General features: G+C 36.2%; 3 protein-coding genes and 1 long non-coding RNA gene across 4 annotated transcripts; 1 reads left to right on the top strand and 3 right to left on the bottom strand.

Annotated features, from left to right (window-relative positions):
- Positions 1–1,839: 1,839 nt before the first annotated feature.
- On the bottom strand, positions 1,840–9,755 carry LOC104088280 (uncharacterized). The gene is made up of 4 exons (XR_001967674.3): positions 9,649–9,755; positions 8,607–8,881; positions 5,844–5,972; positions 1,840–5,762 (listed from the first exon to the last, which is right to left on the bottom strand). It is a non-coding gene; the product is annotated as an uncharacterized lncRNA (long non-coding RNA).
- LOC104088279 (uncharacterized) lies at positions 8,166–11,742 on the top strand. The gene is made up of 4 exons (XM_033653991.2): positions 8,166–8,818; positions 9,600–10,351; positions 10,588–11,467; positions 11,633–11,742. The coding sequence occupies exons 1-3, from the start codon at positions 8,495–8,497 to the stop codon at positions 10,988–10,990; spliced, it is 1,479 nt and encodes a 492-aa protein (XP_033509882.2). The 5' UTR covers positions 8,166–8,494; the 3' UTR covers positions 10,991–11,467; positions 11,633–11,742.
- Positions 11,465–14,023, bottom strand: LOC104088278 (cytosolic sulfotransferase 5-like). Its single transcript, XM_009592931.4, has 2 exons — positions 13,700–14,023; positions 11,465–12,416 (listed from the first exon to the last, which is right to left on the bottom strand). Exons 1-2 carry the CDS (start codon positions 13,914–13,916, stop codon positions 11,641–11,643), a joined length of 993 nt encoding a protein of 330 aa, XP_009591226.1. The 5' UTR covers positions 13,917–14,023; the 3' UTR covers positions 11,465–11,640.
- Positions 14,024–20,681: 6,658 nt separating this feature from the next.
- LOC138891954 (uncharacterized protein At4g04775-like) lies at positions 20,682–21,461 on the bottom strand. The gene is made up of 3 exons (XM_070175644.1): positions 21,431–21,461; positions 21,105–21,319; positions 20,682–21,008 (listed from the first exon to the last, which is right to left on the bottom strand). Exons 1-3 carry the CDS (start codon positions 21,459–21,461, stop codon positions 20,682–20,684), a joined length of 573 nt encoding a protein of 190 aa, XP_070031745.1.
- Positions 21,462–22,096: the final 635 nt, after the last annotated feature.

Below are 22,096 nucleotides of genomic sequence, written 5' to 3'. Positions count from 1 at the left end.
TTGCATTTGCATTGTTAGTCGGATTTGTTGTGGCATTGTTGATGAAATGAATTTTGCATTTTATGTAGTGCAGTAGGGTTTTGATGAAGTTAACTGTTGTAAAATCCAAATTTTCATGAATGTTTTGTGTTGGTCAGCTTGGTTGTAATCCATATTTTTATGACTGCATTTTGTGTAGTGCACTATGGCATTTTGTGTAGTGCAGTACACTTTTCATTTTCGGATTTATTGTGTTGGTCAGCTTGGTTGTAATCATTAAATATAGTTCTTCATATGGCATGTTAATGCCCAGTTTAATAGAATAATGTGAATTTTAATTAAAAAAAACTAGGTAGTTATGACTCTAATGCAGTAAAAAAAACTGGGCAGTTATGGCTCTAATGCAGTAAAAAAACTAGGCAGTTATGGCTCTAATGCAAAGTAAAACTGGGCATTTCACTAACAGTAAAAGTCTGGGCATCCACTTTAATGCAGTTAATTTAGTCTATGATACAGTAAAATCTGGACAGTTATCACCAATGCAGAAATTATATATCAGAAGTACTGTCAATGCAGTAATTACATATCACCAAAAATAGTAAAGTTAGTAGGTGAAACTGATAATTGGATGTCAAACTATTATCCCAAAAACTAACACAACCTAAATCATACTATGACATCCAATTCAGTTACCAATACCAATATTAATAGAACATTAAACATGAGACTGTCATTAAGTTTGCAGTAATTACATCCCAAAATAAACACAAAACTACATATAACAACTTGATCATTTTCCTTTTCTTATCTTCAGCTTCTTAATCTTCTGTTGTCTTTGTTTTTCTAACTGATTTGAAGTTGTAGCTGCTTTACCCTTCCACATCAGGCCTGCTGGTGAATATGGAAGATATGTGGGCTCACTAACACTAGTGTGATCACCAGTAAAGTTGATTGATCTTGTCCCGGCTGGTAAGTTTACCTGCTTCCTCAGTTGAAGTCTTGTCTTGACTTCTGATATCACCATTGGCCTAACCACAACATCTTCATCATGTTCCATCTCTGGGAAATTTGGAACCATACTTGATTGACCAACTCTAGGTGTAGGCATGAAGCTAAATCTATTTTTCTGACTTGATTGAGTCATTTGTGGTGCTGAACAGTGCCACAAATATGTTCTGACTCTAATGTCTTTACAGTAACCCCTGCATTACCATCTTTGGATATTAAACAAACAAAGGGACAACCCACAATGCATCTATACCTCACCCTCCTTGGGTCACTCTTCCTCAATTTTAAGACTTTCTTGTTGGCTAGAGCATACAACTTTATAAACTTTCTAGCTTCTCGTATGTCCTTAAAGGTCATGCCTTTATATATCTCCTTGTAATCATTCAGATTCTCAGTTATGTCTCTTTTTTTGTGTGTTTTGAGTAAATATAATTCTTCAGAATCACATCCCTCAGAATCAAAACTAGATTCAGATCCTAATTCACTTAAGCTACAGTCAGTAGCAGCCTCATCTAAACAAGGATATGATTCACTATAATCAATAATACCGGGAATACACTCAATACACTTAATAGGGGGTCACATTCATCCACATCATATAGGTTCACTACATTATATTCATTAGAAAGCAAGGATATCAACTGTCTAATCCCCACATTCCCTTGAACCTCATACAATTTACCAGAAGGTCCAACAACTATAAGTTGTTGAACCCCTACAAACCCTAGCTCAACTATGAATTCAGATTCTATATCTATATAAGAAAGCAAGTCTGAATCATACCTTGAAAAAGTGTGCAGTTTATTCTTTGTGTACACAACTTCAGGATGTGTAACCCATTCACCTTCATAATTGAATATTAAATCAACTAAGACCATCTCCAATAATTTAGTAAATATAACAAACAAGAATGGTTAGCAAACAGTAAAAGAACCAATATAAACTGAAAGTAAAAAAGAGAGGAATAAATATAGGCAGAAAATGACATGTGAGACAGAGGGTCCCATGAATAAAGAAATAAAACATGTACAAAAGAATCCACAAAAAGTTCAGTTTGTGGGCTAACTCTTCATAAAAAATTGACAAAGAGGGCAAAGATGCACTAAAATCCAACCACCAGAATAGTTTAATGAAGTAGTTGCATTCAAGGGTCCTACATTTAGGACCACCTTAGCTAATAAACAAAGAAAAAATACTAAATCTCAGTCAACATAAAACTAAGGCATTTTTCCCAGTAAGACAAAAATCAAATCATAATCCACTTAATAAACCACCTCTGAGAAAAAACCCTAAACCAGAAGACAATAAATCCATCTTGATATATACCCATACGAATTTATTAGCATAACTGAAGCATGCAACCACTACAAATCGGGACCACCTCAAAACTAAAACAAAAATACTAAAAATTAGAATAATATAACAAGCAATCAGCAAAATCGATCAACAAATACTAAACTCAAGCAATTTAATGAAGAAAAAACTGACCTTTACACCAAGATCATATGAAATCGGCAGTTTGGAGTCACCACCTCTGTTTTAAAAGGCGTTTCTGGGGCGAGCCCCGGGGCGAGGCGTACCAAAAATGCCCCGAGGCAATGGTGTGGGGCGCAGGGCGTACGCCTCGGGCATTCGGGGCGTATTCTTTTAGTAAGGAGTAAGCCCCATAGGCTTTTTAAAATTAAAATAAAATTTATTAAATTAGTCCTTCATATAATACCCAAATTCTCAAAAGTCAGTTTGGTAATTACTCAAAAGGTTTAAAAAGGAACTCAAAAGTATTAAATTTAAAAGTAAAAACTTTTTTTATTAATTTAAGCCCTAATTCATGATTTTTTCAATTTTTTATCTTGTCCGCTAGTCTGCTAATATCTCCCAAAAGCAACGAATATTTTTTTTTTTTACAAATACAAAGAGAACTATATTTTTCTACATAGCAGCAAATTCAAAGTTCAAATTGCAGGTTAATCATCCTTTTTGTTCCTCCATATAGAAAACTTTATTCTTTTAGACTCAAATTACTTGTGCTTGTAAGTAACGTATAATAGATTATTTTGATTAGTTTTTTGTAGGGATGGAGCACACATATATATATTTTTCTTTAATTTTTATGCAATTTTACATGTTTATACATATTAACTATCATTATATTATTTTATAAAATATTAAAAATTAAATACCTATGGGGCTTACGCCCCACTGAGGCATATGTAAAACGCCTCGCCTTACGCCCACGCCTTTTAAAACACTGGTCACCACTACCGACGGTCTCTTAGAGCTTCGAGAGAGTGAAAAGAAAAAGGGTAAATTGACCAAATGGTCTGTGACAGTCCATATTTTGGAGAAGGGTTGGATCGGGTTGGGTAATGGGTTGGGTTGGATCTATACTAAATCTAACCGGATGATTTTGGTGTTGCCATATGGCCCATCTGTTAAAATAAGAGTATTTGTATTTAATAGTATAACGTCAGGGGCTTGGTTGCTCTAATAGTATAACAGAGGACTTATTTAAACTATTGATAATAGTAGAGGGGCATATCAGACCCTTTGCCGTTTAATATATGAAATGATCTTTTCTAAATTCACTAATATGCGGGAAATTTCACTAGTTTATAATAATGTATGTTAGTTTGTTTTTGACATTTCAATCTTTTGGATCGGCGTACAACTATTAATACTTGTATTAGGGTGGATTTTCCTAGATCCTGTGTGAACGCGGGATGCCTTGTGCATCGGGCTGCCCTAATCTTTTGTGACACTAGTTCAATTATTTTTTCAAGTCATCACTTTTTTGCAAGGAAATTAATTACAATACTAGATGATTTTTGCTGATTATCAAAACCAACTGGGATTTTCAAGTCACATTTGGAACTAAACTCCAAAAATTATGTTAATGTAATACACACACGTTACCAGCTAATATCTGGAGCAATATAGTAACATAAAGAAACAGAAAAGGGAAAACCCATTTTAGCAATATAGCAAGTTCACATGCTAGTATGATCTTTCAATAGTTCTAATTATGTTAGGTCAAACCCATTTTTTGTTCAAATATCAAATGAGCTATGAACAACTCAAACATGCCATCCGCAAATATTGGACCTAGATTTGTTGATGGATCTGGTCTTGTCGAACAGGTCCGGATTCGAGGTTCGAATACTAAAGCCCACTATTATCCCACCTTTTTTTATCTATCATTAGAAGTAGGGCGGGTGGCGTACCTCACTGAGCTATCGATCGCGAAGCTATTGCTCGGTTCAACCTGGTGGGAATCCATGTTTGATTTTTTTGAATATCCTCCTTCCTTGGACTAGTACTGAGACGCATATATCAAAAGCTCAGTGTGAAATTTGAATGAGATATATCTTTCGTTTTTCAAATTCAAAATTGGATCCTTTTCTTATATCACCTTTTGGTCACTTTTTCTGGTGAGCTATACAGGTTGAGTTCGCGGGCTTAACTTTTGATTAAATGCACGTACTTAGTATGTTTAAAAGAGAATTAAACTTTCTATATTAGTAATTCTTTAATTCAAATATCCCCGTGACATATTTTAGATCATAAAAAGCCATTTTGATATATTATAGTATTATACACATCTTTAGTTTAAGACCACAAAATTTAAAAGTCTTCCCTATTTTTTAACTTCGTGATTCAATCAAACTAAGATACATAAAATAAAATAGAGGGAATACTATATATTTTGGTGATTTGATGCTACATGCAATTCCTATTAATTAGTTGTGGCAAAATAGTTAAAAAGAAAATAATTATCCACTCATATTATCCATTAAAAATGAATTGGATGATGAACTTTTTAAAAACGGGTCAAATATGGATAAGAATCATTTTATCCACTTAGAAAATGAATAACCGATGGTTTAATTTTTACATTTGTAAAGTCTCAAATTGGGGGTTCCTCAAGTTTGGGAGACTGAGAATTCTTTAAAAAATGATCATATTCAAAATGTCATGGATAATATGGATATTCATATTATCCGCCGGTTAACCCATTTTTTATCCGTGTTAAATATGGATCAGGTCCAATAATTTATCTATTTTTGTATCATCTTGTTTCTGACCCGCCCACATTCGACCCGACCTGCCCGTTTGCCGCCCCTAATATTAATTGGTGTTCATTACTCATTAGATTTTACTCCTAGTAATTATAGGGGAACTTTACATAACTGTCACAGTTTAAAGGAAATATAACAAATTCTTAGCATGAAACCCAATATTATAGTTGTGGCAGAAAAATATTTATATTTGTAGCACACAATTCCATTAAAATAGGAATACTAATTATTAATCCTTAAACATAAGCAATTTAAATGGAAAGTCAATAATTCTTTATACAAAAATCATGCCTTTTTTTCTTTATATATTAGCTTTCCTTCGAGGTTTTGTCAGCATCCTAGGAAGCCTCGGCCCCGGTCTCTTCATCGACCCCCTGGCTTGAGGCAGATTGGCCTCACGGATCTCTAATTCAGAGGCCCCCTGCTCTTCGAGCTACGACGGCTCGCAGGACACCAGAATAAAAGGTTCTTCTTCGGACTCGTCCCTCAGCCGATAGAGCGATTCCGAAGCTCGTGCTCGGGCGTTGGTGCTTTCTTTCGACTTTTGCACCAGCCTTCTCCTTGTTTTCTTTTTGTTCGAGCTCGGGGAACTCAGAGCCCTCTTCTTTTTTCTTTCTTCGGCCTGTCTCAGGGCTGGGGACTCGGCAGGTAAGTTTTCGCCACCGGCTGGAGGCCTAAGCTCGACATCCTTTGATAAACCTGCAAAAATAAGTAAATGGAGTAAAGGCTTAATATTAAAAAGAGAGTCCTAATACAACCTACTTGGGAAAGAAGTGTCACCATGCGAATGGACCTCCTAACATCCCTTCGAGAGTTTGCGCTATGAGCGCTCGGATTAGGGCATCTGAGAAACGATACCCTCGACCCACTCCTTGAGTCGAGGGACAGCATTTGGGACCCGAGCGACGGCTGCACCACCACAAAACACCGATAAGGAAAAGAGAAGTAAGTATAAAATCGACATTCAAAATTAAGTTATACTTACGTGACGTATTCCACTTCTCGGGAAATGGCCTGCACTCAACTGGGATCAAGTCTGAAGTCCTCACTCGGACAAAATGGCCTTGCCAGCCATGATCCCAGTCCTCATCAATACTTGAGAATGGGGCTTTACTGGCCCAACACACAAGCTTTATCAACCCCTCCGGAAGATTCGAGGACTGTATAAGCAAGGAAGATGGTTAATGGTGAACGAGCACCCATCGATTTTGTTCACAAAGAACCAGAGGAGGATCATGATCCTCCAAAGCGATGGATGAATCTGGCCTAGGCACACGTTGTACATCCTGCAGAAATCTAAAATGACCAGGTCCACCGGGCCCAATATAATGGGATAAGTGTAAATACTTAGGTATCCCTCGACATAGGTGGTAATGGCTTCATCGGAGTCGGGGACCACTATGTTCTTATCGGCCCAGTTGCAGTCTTTTCGGACCGTAGGGAGGATCTCTTTGGTAATCGAGCAGATGTACCTCGAAACCTCCTCACACCGACCATGTACGGAGGAAGGCTTTTTAACCTTAAAATCGACGTCGACCGAACATCCCCGGGGATGAACATTTTCAAAGGGGGTTCGAGTACTGGTTCATCGATGGTCGCGCGCGAAGTGGTCTCCTTGGCCTCAATAGCCGACTGCGAAGTGGAATGAGCTTCTTTCTGAGGAACAGTTTTGGAAGTCCTTGCCATTCTTTTAGAAAATGAAGATGGAGGAAATTTGAGAAAGAAAAAGAAAGAAAGGAAGTTGAAGGATTAGACTAGTTGGATTGAGAAGATGATGGGTAAAAATTCTTGCAAAGGACCTCGAATAATCGGGGTAAAAGTGCTAAAGAGTATTGAAATCCTGAAGGTACGAGGGTAGAAGGTTTGATGTAAAGTAAAAATGAACAAATGAGGGGGTATTTATACTAGTTCAACGGCGTTTCGCATCCAAGGACGGCCGACCGGCGGCTGACATGCATTTAATGCCATTATGACTTGACTGACGTGACATTTCAGATGTTTTGTTGTTTCTGTCACGATGTGTCGAAGTAAGAATCGGAAGCTCATGTCGTTTCTCATCGTTACTCTCCGAAAAATAAGGGGACTATTTGTATGCGGGTGAAATCAAGCTCATGGTACATCCCGGCCTCCAACAAAATAAGCCAGGCTCGAGACATGGCGGCAAGGGACCGAAATCGAGCTAATGTCCCACCGGGCCAGAACCTGGGGGCATGACGCTTGCCCCCGAGAATATCGAGGTCATGGTCCCGGAATCGATCCTAGCCTCGAACGACTTCGAAGAGCATTGTTAGACAATCCAGCAAAGGCAACAGAAAGCCGAAATATCCTTAACCGGGCGAATATCTCGGCGGGGATCTCGACACGTATCGATAAGGAACCGTCAATCAGTGAATCAAAAGATTTTTTTATCTTTTATAGAGTTATACCTAAAGTAGGACTCCCCTACTATATAAAGGGGGTCTGATAATTTATGAAGTACACGGTAACACGCACTCAAAAGCAATATATTATTATTTTCTCTGTCTCTAGCTCTAGCTCTTTCCCATCTGTACCGGTCGTGGTGAGCCCGACTCGAGAGTGACTATTTCACTAAGGCTGAAACTATCCAACTTGTGTGGTTTGAATTTATTTATTTTTTATTTAATCAATAGTAACTTAATCTATCGCTTTGTATCAAGTTAATCCGCGTATCCTTAAAACCACTTACAAATTTAATTGTTATCCGATTTTGAGGGTAAACAATGTTATAACAAGTTAAATTATCGATAAAATTTATAGAAATATTAGTGCATGTAAATTGAATCCTTCATTATTTTAATTAAACCCACTTCTATAAGATCTTGCTTTGCACACAATTAGTCCAAACCGTCACGTAAACGCCATCTATATCAATGAATAAAATAAATGAAAAACGTAAGAAAATCCATTTGAAAACTACCCAAAATCTTCTAGGTCAACACTGTGGGTCCCTTAGTATCTATTGTCAAGTATTCCATGGTTTTTGGGGAGCTGGATCGGTTGGCGTAAAGGCTTCGTCCGAATTCCCCGTATATATAAGTTAGATTATTTTTTATACATAAATTGTATATGAATCATCTTGACTTGTTCGTATGTTTACTTTTTAATATTCTGAATTGCTCGATGAAAATCTTGGCTCCGACACTGATCTATATATCAATTTTATACGAGTTTCGGGCACGGACACATCACACCTATCATGATGTCATGATAAAGTTGTACATTGGCTTTCAAATAAAGAAACAAAGCTTGCTTGTCAACACACTACACTCCTACGAAGTTCGCATGTTTGGAAGAACTCAAATATGTAAAATCCAATCCTATATATTTATATGTATAAGAGAAATTAGACGTACATTTTAAGAAAACACTTTTTCAACTCAGAATCTACGACGTCTGAATTCTGAATCTAAATGACGGGAGAGGAGATAATGGTAAAGCTCAAGAACTTGAGATCGGATACATTGACATTAGTACTTGTAAATATTGCTGGTATAATGGAGAGAGCTGATGAATCTTTATTACCTGGAGTTTACAAAGAAGTTGGCAAAGATTTGCACACTGATCCCACTGGTCTTGGCTCTCTCACTGTCTTTAGATCATTAGTTCAATGCCTTTGTTATCCTCTTGCTGCATATCTTGCTGCTCGTCATAACCGTGCCCATGTCATAGCTCTTGGCGCTCTTCTCTGGTCTGCTGCTACTTTCCTTGTTGCCATTTCCTCCACCTTTACGGAGGTTCCTTCTACTCTCTGTTTCGTGTTTTCTGAAATTCGTCGTCTTCAATATGCCATAACATTTCTGTAGTTATAAAAGTTTGTCAATAAGGTAAAATGAGAATTTTAAAATAAATTATTTTCAAAATGAGTTGTTCACTGCTTTCCGCCTCATCTCGTTAGGAAAGCAGATTCAAGTCTCATAAATATGTCTAAGATCCAGTGAACAACTCAAGAAACCTAAACTAGTCTTTGCTCTTTTCTTGGTTAGTCATTACTCAACATAAATATTGAACTCAAGAAGTGGTCAAAGAACAGAACATATTGAACTCAAAAAGTGGTTTCTGTAAAGAAAAATGAAAAAGAGAGGGGAATCAAGAAATAAGCTGGTCTATTTGCAGTCTGGTATGGTTGGAAACTTTAAACTTTTAATCGCATAGAACTAAAATATGGGGAATTGCAGAATTGGACAATGTTTTCTTTATAAATGAAAGGTTCGTAGTAGAAAGTTTGTTTGTGTTGTGGGGGGGGAGGGGGGGATCTATTCTTCCCAAGTAATACAAACTGATCTATGAAAAATATAAGCAGTTATTGAACTATCATTAGCACTCCCTCAATCTTCTCATTTGTAGTATTTTCTTATCTTAATCTGCAGATGATGGAAATCATCATCTTTTAATATGATGACATTTGCATTTTGTTACCATTCTAGCTAGTATTTCTTTGCTGATACATGACATGAATAAAGTTTCATCTTTTGTGAATTTGAGCAGTATGATTAGCAATCTAATGTCATTTAACAGGTAGCAATTGCCAGAGGATTGAATGGAATAGGACTTGCAATAGTCATACCAGCCATCCAATCTCTAGTTGCTGATTCAACTGATGATGGCAACCGCGGTACAGCTTTTGGATGGTTAGCACTAACATCAAATTTTGGCTCAATTCTTGGTGGGATTTTGGCTGTGCTAATAGCAGAAACATCATTCATGGGAATCCCAGGTTGGAAAATCTCCTTCCATCTGGTTGGTTTTATAAGTGTAATCGTTGGTTTTTTAGTCTGTCTCTTTGCCAATGATCCGCGATTCCTTGACAAAGATGTCAATGCAAAAGATCAACTTGCACTGAAACCATTTCAAGAAGAAGTCATTGAACTGCTAAAAGAAGCGAAAGCAGTAATCAAAATACCTTCCTTCCAAATAATTATTGCACAAGGGGTTTCCGGGACATTCTCTTGGTCATCGTTGTCGTTTGTTACTATGTGGTTAGAGCTTATAGGCTTTTCCCATAAGACAACAGCTCTACTCTGGACTTTGTTTCAAGTTTCCTTGTCGCTTGGCGCGTTGTTTGGGGGGCGCATGGGGGATGTATTGGCCAACCACTTTCCAAATTCTGGTAGAATTCTTCTAGCTCAGATTAGCTCTGGCTCAGGAATTCCTTTAGCTGCAATTCTACTGTTGCTATTGCCTAATGATCCTAAAACAGCTTTGTTGCATGGTTTAGTCTTGATCATCATGGGATTAATCATATCATGGTGTGGTTCAGCAACAAACAAGTATGTCTCCTCGGATCCAATATATTATTTACTACCATGTGACCAGGAGGTCACGGGTTCAAGGCGTGGAAACAGCCTCTTGCAGAAATGCAGGGTAAGGCTGCGTGCAATAGAACCTTGTGGTCCGGTCCTTCCTCGGACCCTGCGCATAACTGGAGCTTAGTGCACCTGGCTGCCCTTCAGAATAGTTTGAGATTTTTTCTGTTTGTTTTACTCTCTTGTCATGTTTTCTGTAGTCCAATATTTGCTGAGATAGTCCCTGAGAGAGCTCGGACAAGCATTTACGCTCTGGATCGATCTTTTGAGACAATAATAGCATCCTTTGCTCCTCTGGTGGTTGGTACTTTAGCTCAACAAGTTTTTGGTTATAAACCAATTCCAAAAGGATCAACAGACTCTCAAGAAATTGAAACAGATAGACAAAATGCTGCCTCACTTGCCAAGGCACTCTACTCAGCAATAGGCATTCCATCGGCCATTTGTTGCTTCATATATTCCTTCCTCTATTGCACATATCAACAAGATAGGAATCGTGCCCGGTTGCAACAGATTGATGAAACAAGCAATTTTCCATCTGAAGAACAACAAGCCTTATTACTTGAGAGCGATGAGCATAGACCTCTTTCAGCAATTTGTTGAAATCCTCGGACAAAATTTTAGACTGTCTGTACATAGAATCCAACAAACAGAAATTCACTTCTCGCTGTGTTGTTTGTATAAAAAGGACAGCCCGGTGCACGAAGCATCCCATATTCATGCAGGATCCGAGGAAGGGTCGCACCCCTACAGGTGTGATGTAGACAACCTACCCTAATAAAAGTATTAGTGGCTGCTTCCATGGCTCGAACGTGTAACATATAAGTCACACGGAGACAACTGTACCGTTGCAAAAAATTTCTAAGGTGTATTTATTTATTATTTTCAAATGGAGTTTGTAAAGATTATATCAGTTTGTAATATATTATAATAGTAACTGGTGCAAAAAATTCTAGTTCACGGTGTAAATTTATCTTAAGCTAGTTGTTTGTACCAAGGAAGAGGCAAAATATCAAAAGACTATGATTATTAATGATATACTAGCTTGATCACACAAATTTTTGCCTGGAAACAATAAGAGCAAACAACAATATAAATACATCACCTAAAATAGTGAAGGTTGACAAATCACAAATGGAGTTTTGCCTGGAAATAATAAGAGCAAACAACAATAAAAATACATCACCTACAACAGTGAATGTTGACAAATCACAAATGGAGTTTTGCCTGGAAATAATAAGCTAGGAAGAGACTTAAATAACTTGAAGATCTAAGCCAGTGCCTTCAAATTTTTCGCGTGTAATTTGATCAAGACGTTCTTGCATCTCTTTTGTGAGGGATTTTTTCCCGTCCCCAACAAGACCATTGCGGAAATAAGCAATTTTAGGAATGCCAAGACAAGGTTCCAAGCCATTCTTGTTAACCTGAAGATTCTTCAGCCTCTCCAAACTGCATCTCCAAAGGACATTATCAAGCTCCTCCTCGTTCACAAAAGGTCTGCCAAGAAACTCAGCCAACTTCTTCACTTGCCCTTTCGGATCTTTTTTCATCTCTTCATACCTCAAGAAAAGTATCTTCTCGGGTTTCTTCAAACTTTCATTCCAGTACTCTAAAACATGGTCATGAAAGGGGCCAAAAAGATGAATGCCTTTACAGAAACTGTCGAATTCTTCATCCATAGTTGGACAAGGCTCTGCATTGGATATCGAATTCATGAAGTGCCATAACGACACAAAAACATCTTTAGGTTCGCGGGTAATGTACACTAATTTGCAGCTGGAATTGTCATTCTTGATCGACTCTGGAAGCTTGGAATAAGGCAGGTGAGTCCGAAAGAGCCTAGGAGAAGGCATTTCGTCAACGTTTAGGACATCGGGATCTAGGTTATTTGGGTTGAATATTGATAGTTCAATAGATGGTATGAGTTGGTTTGGATGGTTTCTTAGTAAAGGGTCATCCTCCTCATGATCAATATTATCTCTGTTATGGGCCATGATGCAAGGGATAAGAGCTTTGAGCCAAGTAGTACCTGTCAAAGCCGAAGCCAGGTTTTGCAATAACGAGAGTCAAATTATAAAGGAGTAAACACATGGAAATACCAAGGGAATTCAACATATAGTATAGATACTCTCTTTCGTGTTCAGAGCATTGTTTTGAGGGAGAGAAAGCGTGGTTGACAAACCAATCATCGGACTCATGAACTCGCAGCTTCGCCAGAAGCGACGGGGGGGGCTGGGGAAGGCCGACGGTTTCCTTTTCCTCAACCAATTCGGTTGTGCAGGCTCGAAAATCTCTCTTTCGCCTCTCCTCCCTGTCTCAATTCTGATTGATTAGCTTCTTCCTTCGCGCAAGCTACGGTCTAACGACCCCCTTGTTGTGTTGCATTTTGTGATCTTCCGCTTCAGTCTGCGTTTTTCGGATAGCCGGGACCCGATGTTGATTTCCGATTTAAATGTCAGCGTAAGGTTTGGGGCGGCCCATCTGATTAGTTCAGCTATCACTGCTGGAAACCCCAGCGGTTGTTCGGCTGCGTACTCCCCGTCTGCCTATCTCACACTCCCAAAGAAAATTTTTCTTTCTTCTTTCATTTGCCTTTCCTGCATCTTTCTTTCTATCCATAGGTCGGCTTCGCGCAGATAGATCTTTGCCGGGGGAGATTGGTGCCCCTTGAGGTATGCCCTTCCGGTGGGTTGTTCCTTTATCTGTCTTTTCCATCCAGTGCCCGCACTGCGTCAGAAAATCTTCGTCTTCGATCTCTCTTCGCAACGCATTTTAAATTAATAATTTATATATGTTCAATGGATTTTTTAAGACAAATACAGAGTTCGAACCAAAGTACTGGATTCGGTCGAACCCGCTCTCAACTCTCTAGCTCTGCCCCTGCCTGTAAAATGCTCGTGTTCCTTGTCCTCTCTGCCGTTAACCGAAGCTTCGATCATCGGCTCCGGTGTCATTAGGTCACCAACTTCCTTGACCTTCCGGTGCTGAGTGGGCTCAGCCCCTATACATGGTCTTACGAATTTGCAGATACCTGTATTTTTGGTAAACAGTTGCCCGGTCTTACTGACATTTTCATCTCTTAATACTCTATTTTCACTAATTATGGTACATTTTTTAAGCAAACTACATTCAGGAACATCAAGCCAAAGAGTATTCTACACGGTACAACTCACTCGATCAACCATGTCAGCAAAAAAGTGTCTGATTTGTACACTTTGAACTTACTACAGGTGTTCAATCGAAACAAAACCTACTTAAAGTATCTTAATGAAAAATCATGGCAACTTTATGAACGAAGCAATGGTAGCTTACCTGTTTTCGTAGATGAAGTAAGAATAACATCATCATCCCGAGCCAAGAAACCAGATTGAGCTGCTATGGCTGCTTTTAAGAAGTCTATACGGTACCAATAGCCGTCCCACTGGTACCAAAAATTAATAGGTCCCCTGCATTTCTCCCTCGGAAGTCCATCTACAAATGTGGCGAATTCGTCTTCGCTCATAATAGTATCTAAATTGGAGCTTGCCATTATCACTGTTTAAAAGTTAAACTGCACTTTGTTTTGTGTTTTCCCAGGGGAAGCTGTTAGTAACCAAAATATATGTTGATTTGGATAAGGCTTGTCTGACCACATATTTCACGTCTTTTTTTTTCATTGTAAATCACGTCTTCTTATCCTTTCTATTCCCTCTGCATACTTGGGGACAATTAGAGGGGACTAAGCAAAACTTTTCGTAAACGGTATTGTATTTATATAAATTAAGAAAATAAATAAGTAATTTATATCAGTTTTTGTATAAGGTGAAGTGTCTTGGCCCAATAGTTTAGTTGAATATTAAAAAAATTATAAATATTCTGAAAAACTTAAATATTATTGTAAAGGAAAGTGTAGGTTGAATTCTCCTTAGGCCTCAAATTTTCACAAAAATATTCGATCAAATCAGTGGACACCGAGTACACTTGGCTTGGCATATTTATTTTAATTTAAGTGGGTAAATTCCTAGAATCGGCCGACACTGAGTAATTGGCACCCTCCATCCGGGTTTGGATTTTCTCCGATACCAAATGCTCAAATATTGCTCAATAATCCATTGGATTAATGCCACGTGGCTACTTAAGATATTCATAGTCTAGATGCATTTGTTCTTTTGATGAAAAGTAGAAGAGAAAAAAATGAACTTATTATAGTGCTTTGGGAAACAAAAGGCCTGATCCAACAATACCTATAATTTAATTAGGTTTTTTTACGAGTTTGATTCTTTTTTAACTATTATTTAAACGAATAGCATCATTTATTATTTATTTTATAAAGAATATTTTTTTTATTATTAGCATATTATAAAAACTAAGCTCAACATTTAATAAATTAACTAACTCACTAATCACATGAAGTACTTTTTTTGTTCATCTCCATTCTTCCTTTTCAACACTCATTTTCTTCACTCTATTTTTGAAAATCTGATGCATATGTGAATGCCACATAAATTCAAGATGTATTGATTTATATGTCTTTTATACTTTGTATATCAAGTATCACTTTAATTCAAAATATATTTTTATGTATATAATTATTGTATATTTATTTGTGAAGTACCATCTTATTTTAAGATATATTTTTAATGTATATTTCAAATACATTTTATATGTCAAGTGTTATTTTAATTCAAGATGTATATATATATATATATATATATATATATATATATATATATATATATATATTTTGTATATTTATATGACATCTAAATTAGATTTAAGATGTATTTTTTATGTATATTTCACATGTCTATTTAATGTATATTTTTTATATATAAATTTTGTATATATTAACATATATTATTATCGAAGTAAGATCTTTATGTTAATAAAGGAAGAAAGAAGGAAGATAAAAACATAAGAAAGATAATTAAAAAGAAAACGAATTGAACAAATTTAAAAAATATATTGGTTTCGGCAGAAAACAAAATTAAGAAGATGAAAAAAAAAAAGAAGGAAAGCTAATATATAAAGAAAAAAAGGTATGATTTTTGTACAAAGAATTATTGACTTTCCATTCAAATTGCTTATATTTAAGGATTAATAATTAATATTCGTATTTTAATGGAATTGTGTGCTACAAATATAAATATTTTTCTGCCACAACTGTAATATTGAATTTCATGCTAAGAATTTGTTATATTTCTTTTAAATTGTGAAAGTTATGTAAAGTTCTCCTATAATTACTAGGAGTAAAATCTAATGAGTAATGAACACCAATTAATATTATGGGCGGCAAACGGGCAGGTCGGGTCGAATGTGGACGGGTCAAAAACGGATGATACAAAAACGGATAAATTATTCGACCTTACCCATATTTAATACGGATAAAAAATGGGTTAACCAATGGATAATATGAATATCCATATTATCCATGACTTTTTGAATATGATCATTTTGTAAAGAATTCTCAGTCTCCCAAACTTGAGGAACCCCCAATTTGAGACTTTACAAATGTAAAAATTAAACCATCGGTTATCTATTTTCTAAGTGGATAAAATGATTCTTATCCATATTTGACCCGTTTTTAAAAAGTTCATCATCCAATTCATTTTTAATGGATAATATGGGTGGATAATTATTTTCTTTTTAACCATTTTGCCACAACTAATTAATAGGAATTGCATGTAGCATTAAATCACCAAAATATATAGTACTCCCTCTATTTTTTTTTATGTATCTTAGTTTAATTGAATCACGAAGTTAAAAAATAGGGAAGACTTTTAAATTTTGTGGTCTTAAACTAAAGATGTGTATAATACTATAATGTATCAAAATGGCTCTTTATGATCTAAAATATGTCACGGGGATATTTGAATTAAAGAATTACTAATATAGAAAGTTTAATTCTCTTTTAAACATACTAAGTACGTACATTTAATCAAAAGTTAAGCCCGCGAACTCAACCTATATAGCTCACCAGAAAAAGTGACCAAAAGAAAAGGATCCAATTTTGAATTTGAAAAACGAAAGATATATCTCATTCAAATTTCACACTGAGCTTTTGATATATGCGTCCCAGTACTAGTCCAAGGAAGGAGGATATTCAAAAAAATCAAACATGGATTCCCACCAGGTTGAACCGAGCAATAGCTTCGCGATCGATAGCTCAGTGAGGTACGCCACCCGCCCTACTTCTAATGATAGATAGAAAAGGTGGGATAATAATGGGCTTTAGTATTCGAACCTCGAATCCGGACCTGTTCGACAAGACCAGATCCATCAACAAATCTAGGTCCAATATTTGCGGATGGCATGTTTGAGTTGTTCTTAGCTCATTTGATATTTGAACAAAAAATGGGTTTGACCTAACATAATTAGAACTATTGAAAGATCATACTAGCATGTGAACTTGCTATATTGCTAAAATGGGTTTTCCCTTTTCTGTTTCTTTATGTTACTATATTGCTCCAGATATTAGCTGGTAACGTGTGTGTATTACATTAACATAATTTTTGAAGTTTAGTTCCAAATGTGACTTGAAAATCCCAGTTGGTTTTGATAATCAGCAAAAATCATCTAGTATTGTAATTAATTTCCTTGCAAAAAAGTGAAGACTTGAAAAAATAATTGAACTAGTGTCACAAAAGATTAGGGCAGCCCGATGTACAAGGCATCCCGCGCTCACGCAGGATCTAGGAAAATCTACCTTAATACAAGTATTAATAGTTGTACGCCGATCCAAAAGATTGAAATGTCAAAAACAAACTAACATACATTATTATAAACTAGTGAAATTTCCCGCATATTAGTGAATTTAGAAAAGATCATTTCATATATTAAACGGCAAAGGGTCTGATATGCCCCTCTACTATTATCAATAGTTTAAATAAGTCCTCTGTTATACTATTAGAGCAACCAAGCCCCTGACGTTATACTATTAAACACAAATACTCTTATTTTAACAGATGGGCCACATGGCAACACCAAAATCATCCGGTTAGATTTAGTATAGATCCAACCCAACCCATTACCCAACCCGATCCAACCCTTCTCCAAAATATGGACTGTCACAGACCATTTGGTCAATTTACCCTTTTTCTTTTCACTCTCTCGAAGTTCTAAGAGACCGTCGGTAGTGGTGACCAGTGTTTTAAAAGGCGTGAGCGTAAGGCGAGGCGTTTTACATATGCCTCAGCGGGGCGTAAGCCCCATAGGTATTTAATTTTTAATATTTTATAAAATAATATAATGATAGTTAATATGTATAAACATGTAAAATTGCATAAAAATTGAAGAAAAATATATATATGTGTGCTCCATCCCCACAAAAAATTAATCAAAACAATCTATTATACGTTACTTACAAGCACAAGTAATTTGAGTCTAAAAGAATAAAGTTTTCTATATGAAGGAACAAAAAGGATGATTAACCTGTAATTTGAACTTTGAATTTGCTGCTATGTAAAAAAATATAGTTTTCTTTGTATTTGTAAAAAAAAAAATATTCGTTGCTTTTGGGAGATATTAGCAGACTAGCGGACAAGATAAAAAATTGAGAAAATCATGAATTAGGGCTTAAATTAATAAAAAAGGTTTTTACTTTTAAATTTAATACTTTTGAGTTCCTTTTTAAACCTTTTGAGTAATTACCAAACTGACTTTTGAGAATTTGGGTATTATATGAAGGACTAATTTAACAAATTTTGTTTTAATTTAAAAAAGCCTATGGGGCTTACTGCTTAGTAAAAAAATACGTCCCGAATGCCCGAGGCGTACGCCCTGCGTCCCACACCATCGCCTCGGGGCATTTTTGGTACGCCTCGCCCCGGGGCTCGCCCCAGAAACGCCTTTTAAAACAGAGGTGGTGACTCCAAACTGCCGATTTCATATGATCTTGGTGTAAAGGTCAGTTTGTTCTTCATTAAATTGCTTGAGTTTAGTATTTGTTGATCGATTTTGCTGATTGCTTGTTATATTATTCTAATTTTTAGTATTTTTGTTTTAGTTTTGAGGTGGTCCCGATTTGTAGTGGTTGCATGCTTCAGTTATGCTAATAAATTCGTATGGGTATATATCAAGGTGGATTTATTGTCTTCTGGTTTAGGGCTTTTTCTCAGAGGTGATTTCTTAAGTGGATTATGATTTGATTTTTGTCTTACTGGGAAAAATGCCTTAATTTTCTGTGATGTTGACTGAGATTTAGTACTTTTTCTTTATTTATTAGCTAAGGTGGTCCTAAATGTAGGACCCTTGAATGTAACTGCTTCATTAAACTATTCTAGTGGTTGGATTTTAGTGCATCTTTGCCCTCTTTGTCAATTTTTTATGAAGAGGTAGCCCACAAACTGAACTTTTTGTGGATTCTTTTGTACATGTTTTATTTCTTTATTCATGGGACCCTCTGTCTCACATGTCATTTTCTGCCTATATTTATTCCTCTCTTTTTTACTTTCAGCTTATATTGGTTCTTTTACTGTTTGCTAACCATTCTTGTTTGTTATATTTACTAAATTAGTGGAGATGGTCTTAGTTGATTTAATATTCAATTATGAAGGTGAATGGGTTACACATCCTGAAGTTGTGTACACAAAGAATAAACTGCACACTTTGTCAAAGTACGATTCAGACTTGCTTTCTTATATAGATATAGAATCTGAATTCATAGTTGAGCTAGGGTTTGTAGGGGTTCAACAACTTATAGTTGTTGGACCTTCTGGTAAATTGTATGAGGTTCAAGGGGATGTGGGGATTAGACAGTTGATATCCTTGCTTTCTAATGAATATAATGTAGTGAACCTATATGATGTGGATGAATGTGCCCCTCCCCCCCCCCATTGAGTGTATTCCCGGTATTGTTAATTATAGTGAATCATATCCTTGTTTAGATGAGGCTGGTACTGACTGTAGCTTAAGTGAATTAGGATCTGAATCTAGTTTTGATTCTGAGGGATGTGATTCTGAAGAATTACATTTACTCAAAACACACAAAAGAAGAGACATAACTGAGAATCTGAATGATTACAAGGAGATATATAAAGGCATGGCCTTTAAGGACATACCAGAAGCTAGGAAGTTTATAAAGTTGTATGCTCTAGCCAACAAGAAAGTCTTAAAATTGAGGAAGAGTGACCCAAGGAGGGTGAGGTATAGATGCATTGTGGGTTGTCCCTTTGTTTGTTTAATAGCCAAAGATGGTAATGCAGGGGTTACTGTAAAGACATTAGAGTCAGAACATATTTGTGGCACTGTTCAGCACCACAAATAACTCAATCAAGTCAGGAAAATAGATTTAGCTTCATGCCTACACCTAGAGTTGGTCAATCAAGTATGGTTCCAAATTTCCCAGAGATGGAACATGATGAAGATGTTGTGGTTAGGCCAATGGTGATATCAGAAGTCAAGACAAGACTTCAACTGAGGAAGCAGGTAAACTTACCAGCCGGGACAAGATCAATCAACTTTACTGGTGATCACACTAGTGTTAGTAAGCCCACAGATCTTCTATATTCACCAGCAGGCCTGATGTGGAAGGGTAAAGCAGCTACAACTTCAAATCAGTTTGAAAAACAAAGACAAGAGAAGATTAAGAAGCTGAAGATAAGAAACGGAAAATGATCAAGTTGTTATATGTAGTTTTGTGTTTATTTTGGGATGTAATTACTGCAAACTTAATGACAGTCTCGTGTTTAATGTTCTGTTAATATTGGTATTGGTAACTGAATTGTATGTCATAGTATGATTTAGGTTGTGTTAGTTTTTGGGATAATAATTTGACATCCAATTATCAGTTTCACCTACTAACTTTACTATTTTTGGTGATATGTAATTACTGCATTGACAGTACTTCTGATATATAATTTCTGCATTGGTGATAACTGTCCAGATTTTACTGTATCATAGACTAAATTAACTGCATTAAAGTGGATGCACAGACTTTTACTGTTAGTGAAATGCCCAGTTTTACTTTGCATTAGAGCCATAACTGCCTAGTTTTTTTTACTGCATTAGAGCCATAACTGCCCAGTTTTTTTACTGCATTAGAGCCATAACTGCCTAGTTTTTTTTATTAAAATTCACATTATTCTATTAAACTGGGCATTAACATGCCATATGAAGAACTATATTTAATGATTACAACCAAGCTAACCAACACAATAAATTCGAAAATGAAAAGTGTACTGCACTACACAAAATGCCATAGTGCACTACACAAAATGCAGTCATAAAAATCTGGATTACAACCAAGCTGACCAACACAAAACATTCATGAAAATTTGGATTTTACAACAGTTAACTTCATCAAAACCCTACTGCACTACATAAAATGCAAAATTGATTTCATCAACAATGCCACAACAAATCCGACTAACAATGCAAATGCAACCATAATGAACATCTTCATGTGCATCACTTTCACTTCCATCTCCCTCACTTTATTCACTTCAATATCATTTATAGCCTTCAAAATATTAACTTTTTCCATCAATTTGTCCCTTTCAAGCTTGCACGCATCCAATAACATATTCAGTGTCCTGATTTTGACATTGGCAGCATCTAATTTAGACTTGAAATCGATGATTACTATCAACGCTTTGTTCGGGAGGGCTTCGTCTTGCCATTCCCAATATCCACATAACTCGTTCTTACAAATACAATTAATAACTATGTTAAAGAGTAGAAAAAATAAAACTTTAAATGCATCGATGAGTAATGAATCACCAACGAAATTCACACTTACTTCAGGTTTAGCACACTTGTAGAATCTCCTTTCGGGGTTGTTTGTAGTCATTGAAGTGAAGTTGTTTGCAATCTCCCCACAGTAGCACCTCCTTCTCGATGTAACACTAGAACTAGATATCGAACCAAGACTATCATATGTGTTGGTCGAAGAAGAACAAAGAAATTTGAATGAGAAGTTATAGCATTTGAGTTGTGGAAGAGAGGGAGGGACATCTGCAGATATGAGTGAACAAATTAGGGTTCACACATTAATAAGGGTGAAGGGTCTAGTATTTTAGGGTCGGGTTGGGTAATGGGTTGGGTCGGATCTATACTAAATCTAACCGAATAATTTTGGTGTTGTCACGTTGCTCATCTGTTAAAATATGGGTATTTGTGTTTAATAGTATAACGGCAGGGGCTTGGTTGCTCTAATAGTATAACGGAGGGCTTATTTAAACTATTGATGATAGTAGAGGGACATATCAGACCCTTTTTCCGTATATTAAATCGAGGTAGAAGAGATATTTTTTTGTATAGACCCAAGACTTATTTTCCCTATTAACAAATGATACAGAAAAAAAAAGCATCTCAATAAGTTAACACACCATAGATCCTAAGAATAGATAAATTTAGGGGTGAAAGGCAAAGAAAAATGGGAAATTATTTTCCCATTTCTATTTTTTCCTTGTGTGTTAAGAGGGAATGGGAATCTAGAAAAAAAAGAAAAAGAAAGCACTATTTTTCGTTTAACATTAATTGCAGAGCCTACATGAAAATATGGTGAAGAATTAATCAAAAACTAAATGATGGCACAATCACTAAAACAAATTTGTACTCTCGCCATCTCATGATGAATGTCCCATAGTTACTCGGTTGAAGTTTGTATACTGTCAAAATCGAGTCTGACCTTTTTATGACTAATCGAGATTGGAACATGATGGTCCAAGGTTCATCATTGTAATATCAAGCCATGATGCGAAGTTAGGTTATCGAGCTCGAGCCCCAGAG

The sequence above is a fragment of the Nicotiana tomentosiformis genome, chromosome 5 (assembly GCF_000390325.3).
Source record: "Nicotiana tomentosiformis chromosome 5, ASM39032v3, whole genome shotgun sequence".
Classification (NCBI taxonomy): domain Eukaryota; kingdom Viridiplantae; phylum Streptophyta; class Magnoliopsida; order Solanales; family Solanaceae; genus Nicotiana; species Nicotiana tomentosiformis.
Note: the sequence above shows the minus strand (reverse complement) of the source record. Positions and strands in the feature narration are given on the sequence as shown.

Coding starts and splice junctions, on each gene's coding strand:
- LOC104088278 (XM_009592931.4), bottom strand. CDS start 13,916: ATGGCAAGCTCCAATTTAGATACTATTATGAGCGAAGACGAATTCGCC. Junction 12,417..13,699: donor TACTTCATCTACGAAAACAG/GTAAGCTACCAT, acceptor CGGCTTTGACAG/GTACTACTTGGCTCAAAGCT.
- LOC138891954 (XM_070175644.1), bottom strand. CDS start 21,461: ATGAGCAACGTGACAACACCAAAATTATTCG. Junction 21,320..21,430: donor GACAACACCAAAATTATTCG/GTTAGATTTAGT, acceptor TCATATCTGCAG/ATGTCCCTCCCTCTCTTCCA. Junction 21,009..21,104: donor ACAAGTGTGCTAAACCTGAA/GTAAGTGTGAAT, acceptor TGTATTTGTAAG/AACGAGTTATGTGGATATTG.
- LOC104088279 (XM_033653991.2), top strand. CDS start 8,495: ATGACGGGAGAGGAGATAATGGTAAAGCTCAAGAACTTGAGATCGGAT. Junction 8,819..9,599: donor TTTCCTCCACCTTTACGGAG/GTTCCTTCTACT, acceptor GTCATTTAACAG/GTAGCAATTGCCAGAGGATT. Junction 10,352..10,587: donor TGTGGTTCAGCAACAAACAA/GTATGTCTCCTC, acceptor TGTTTTCTGTAG/TCCAATATTTGCTGAGATAG.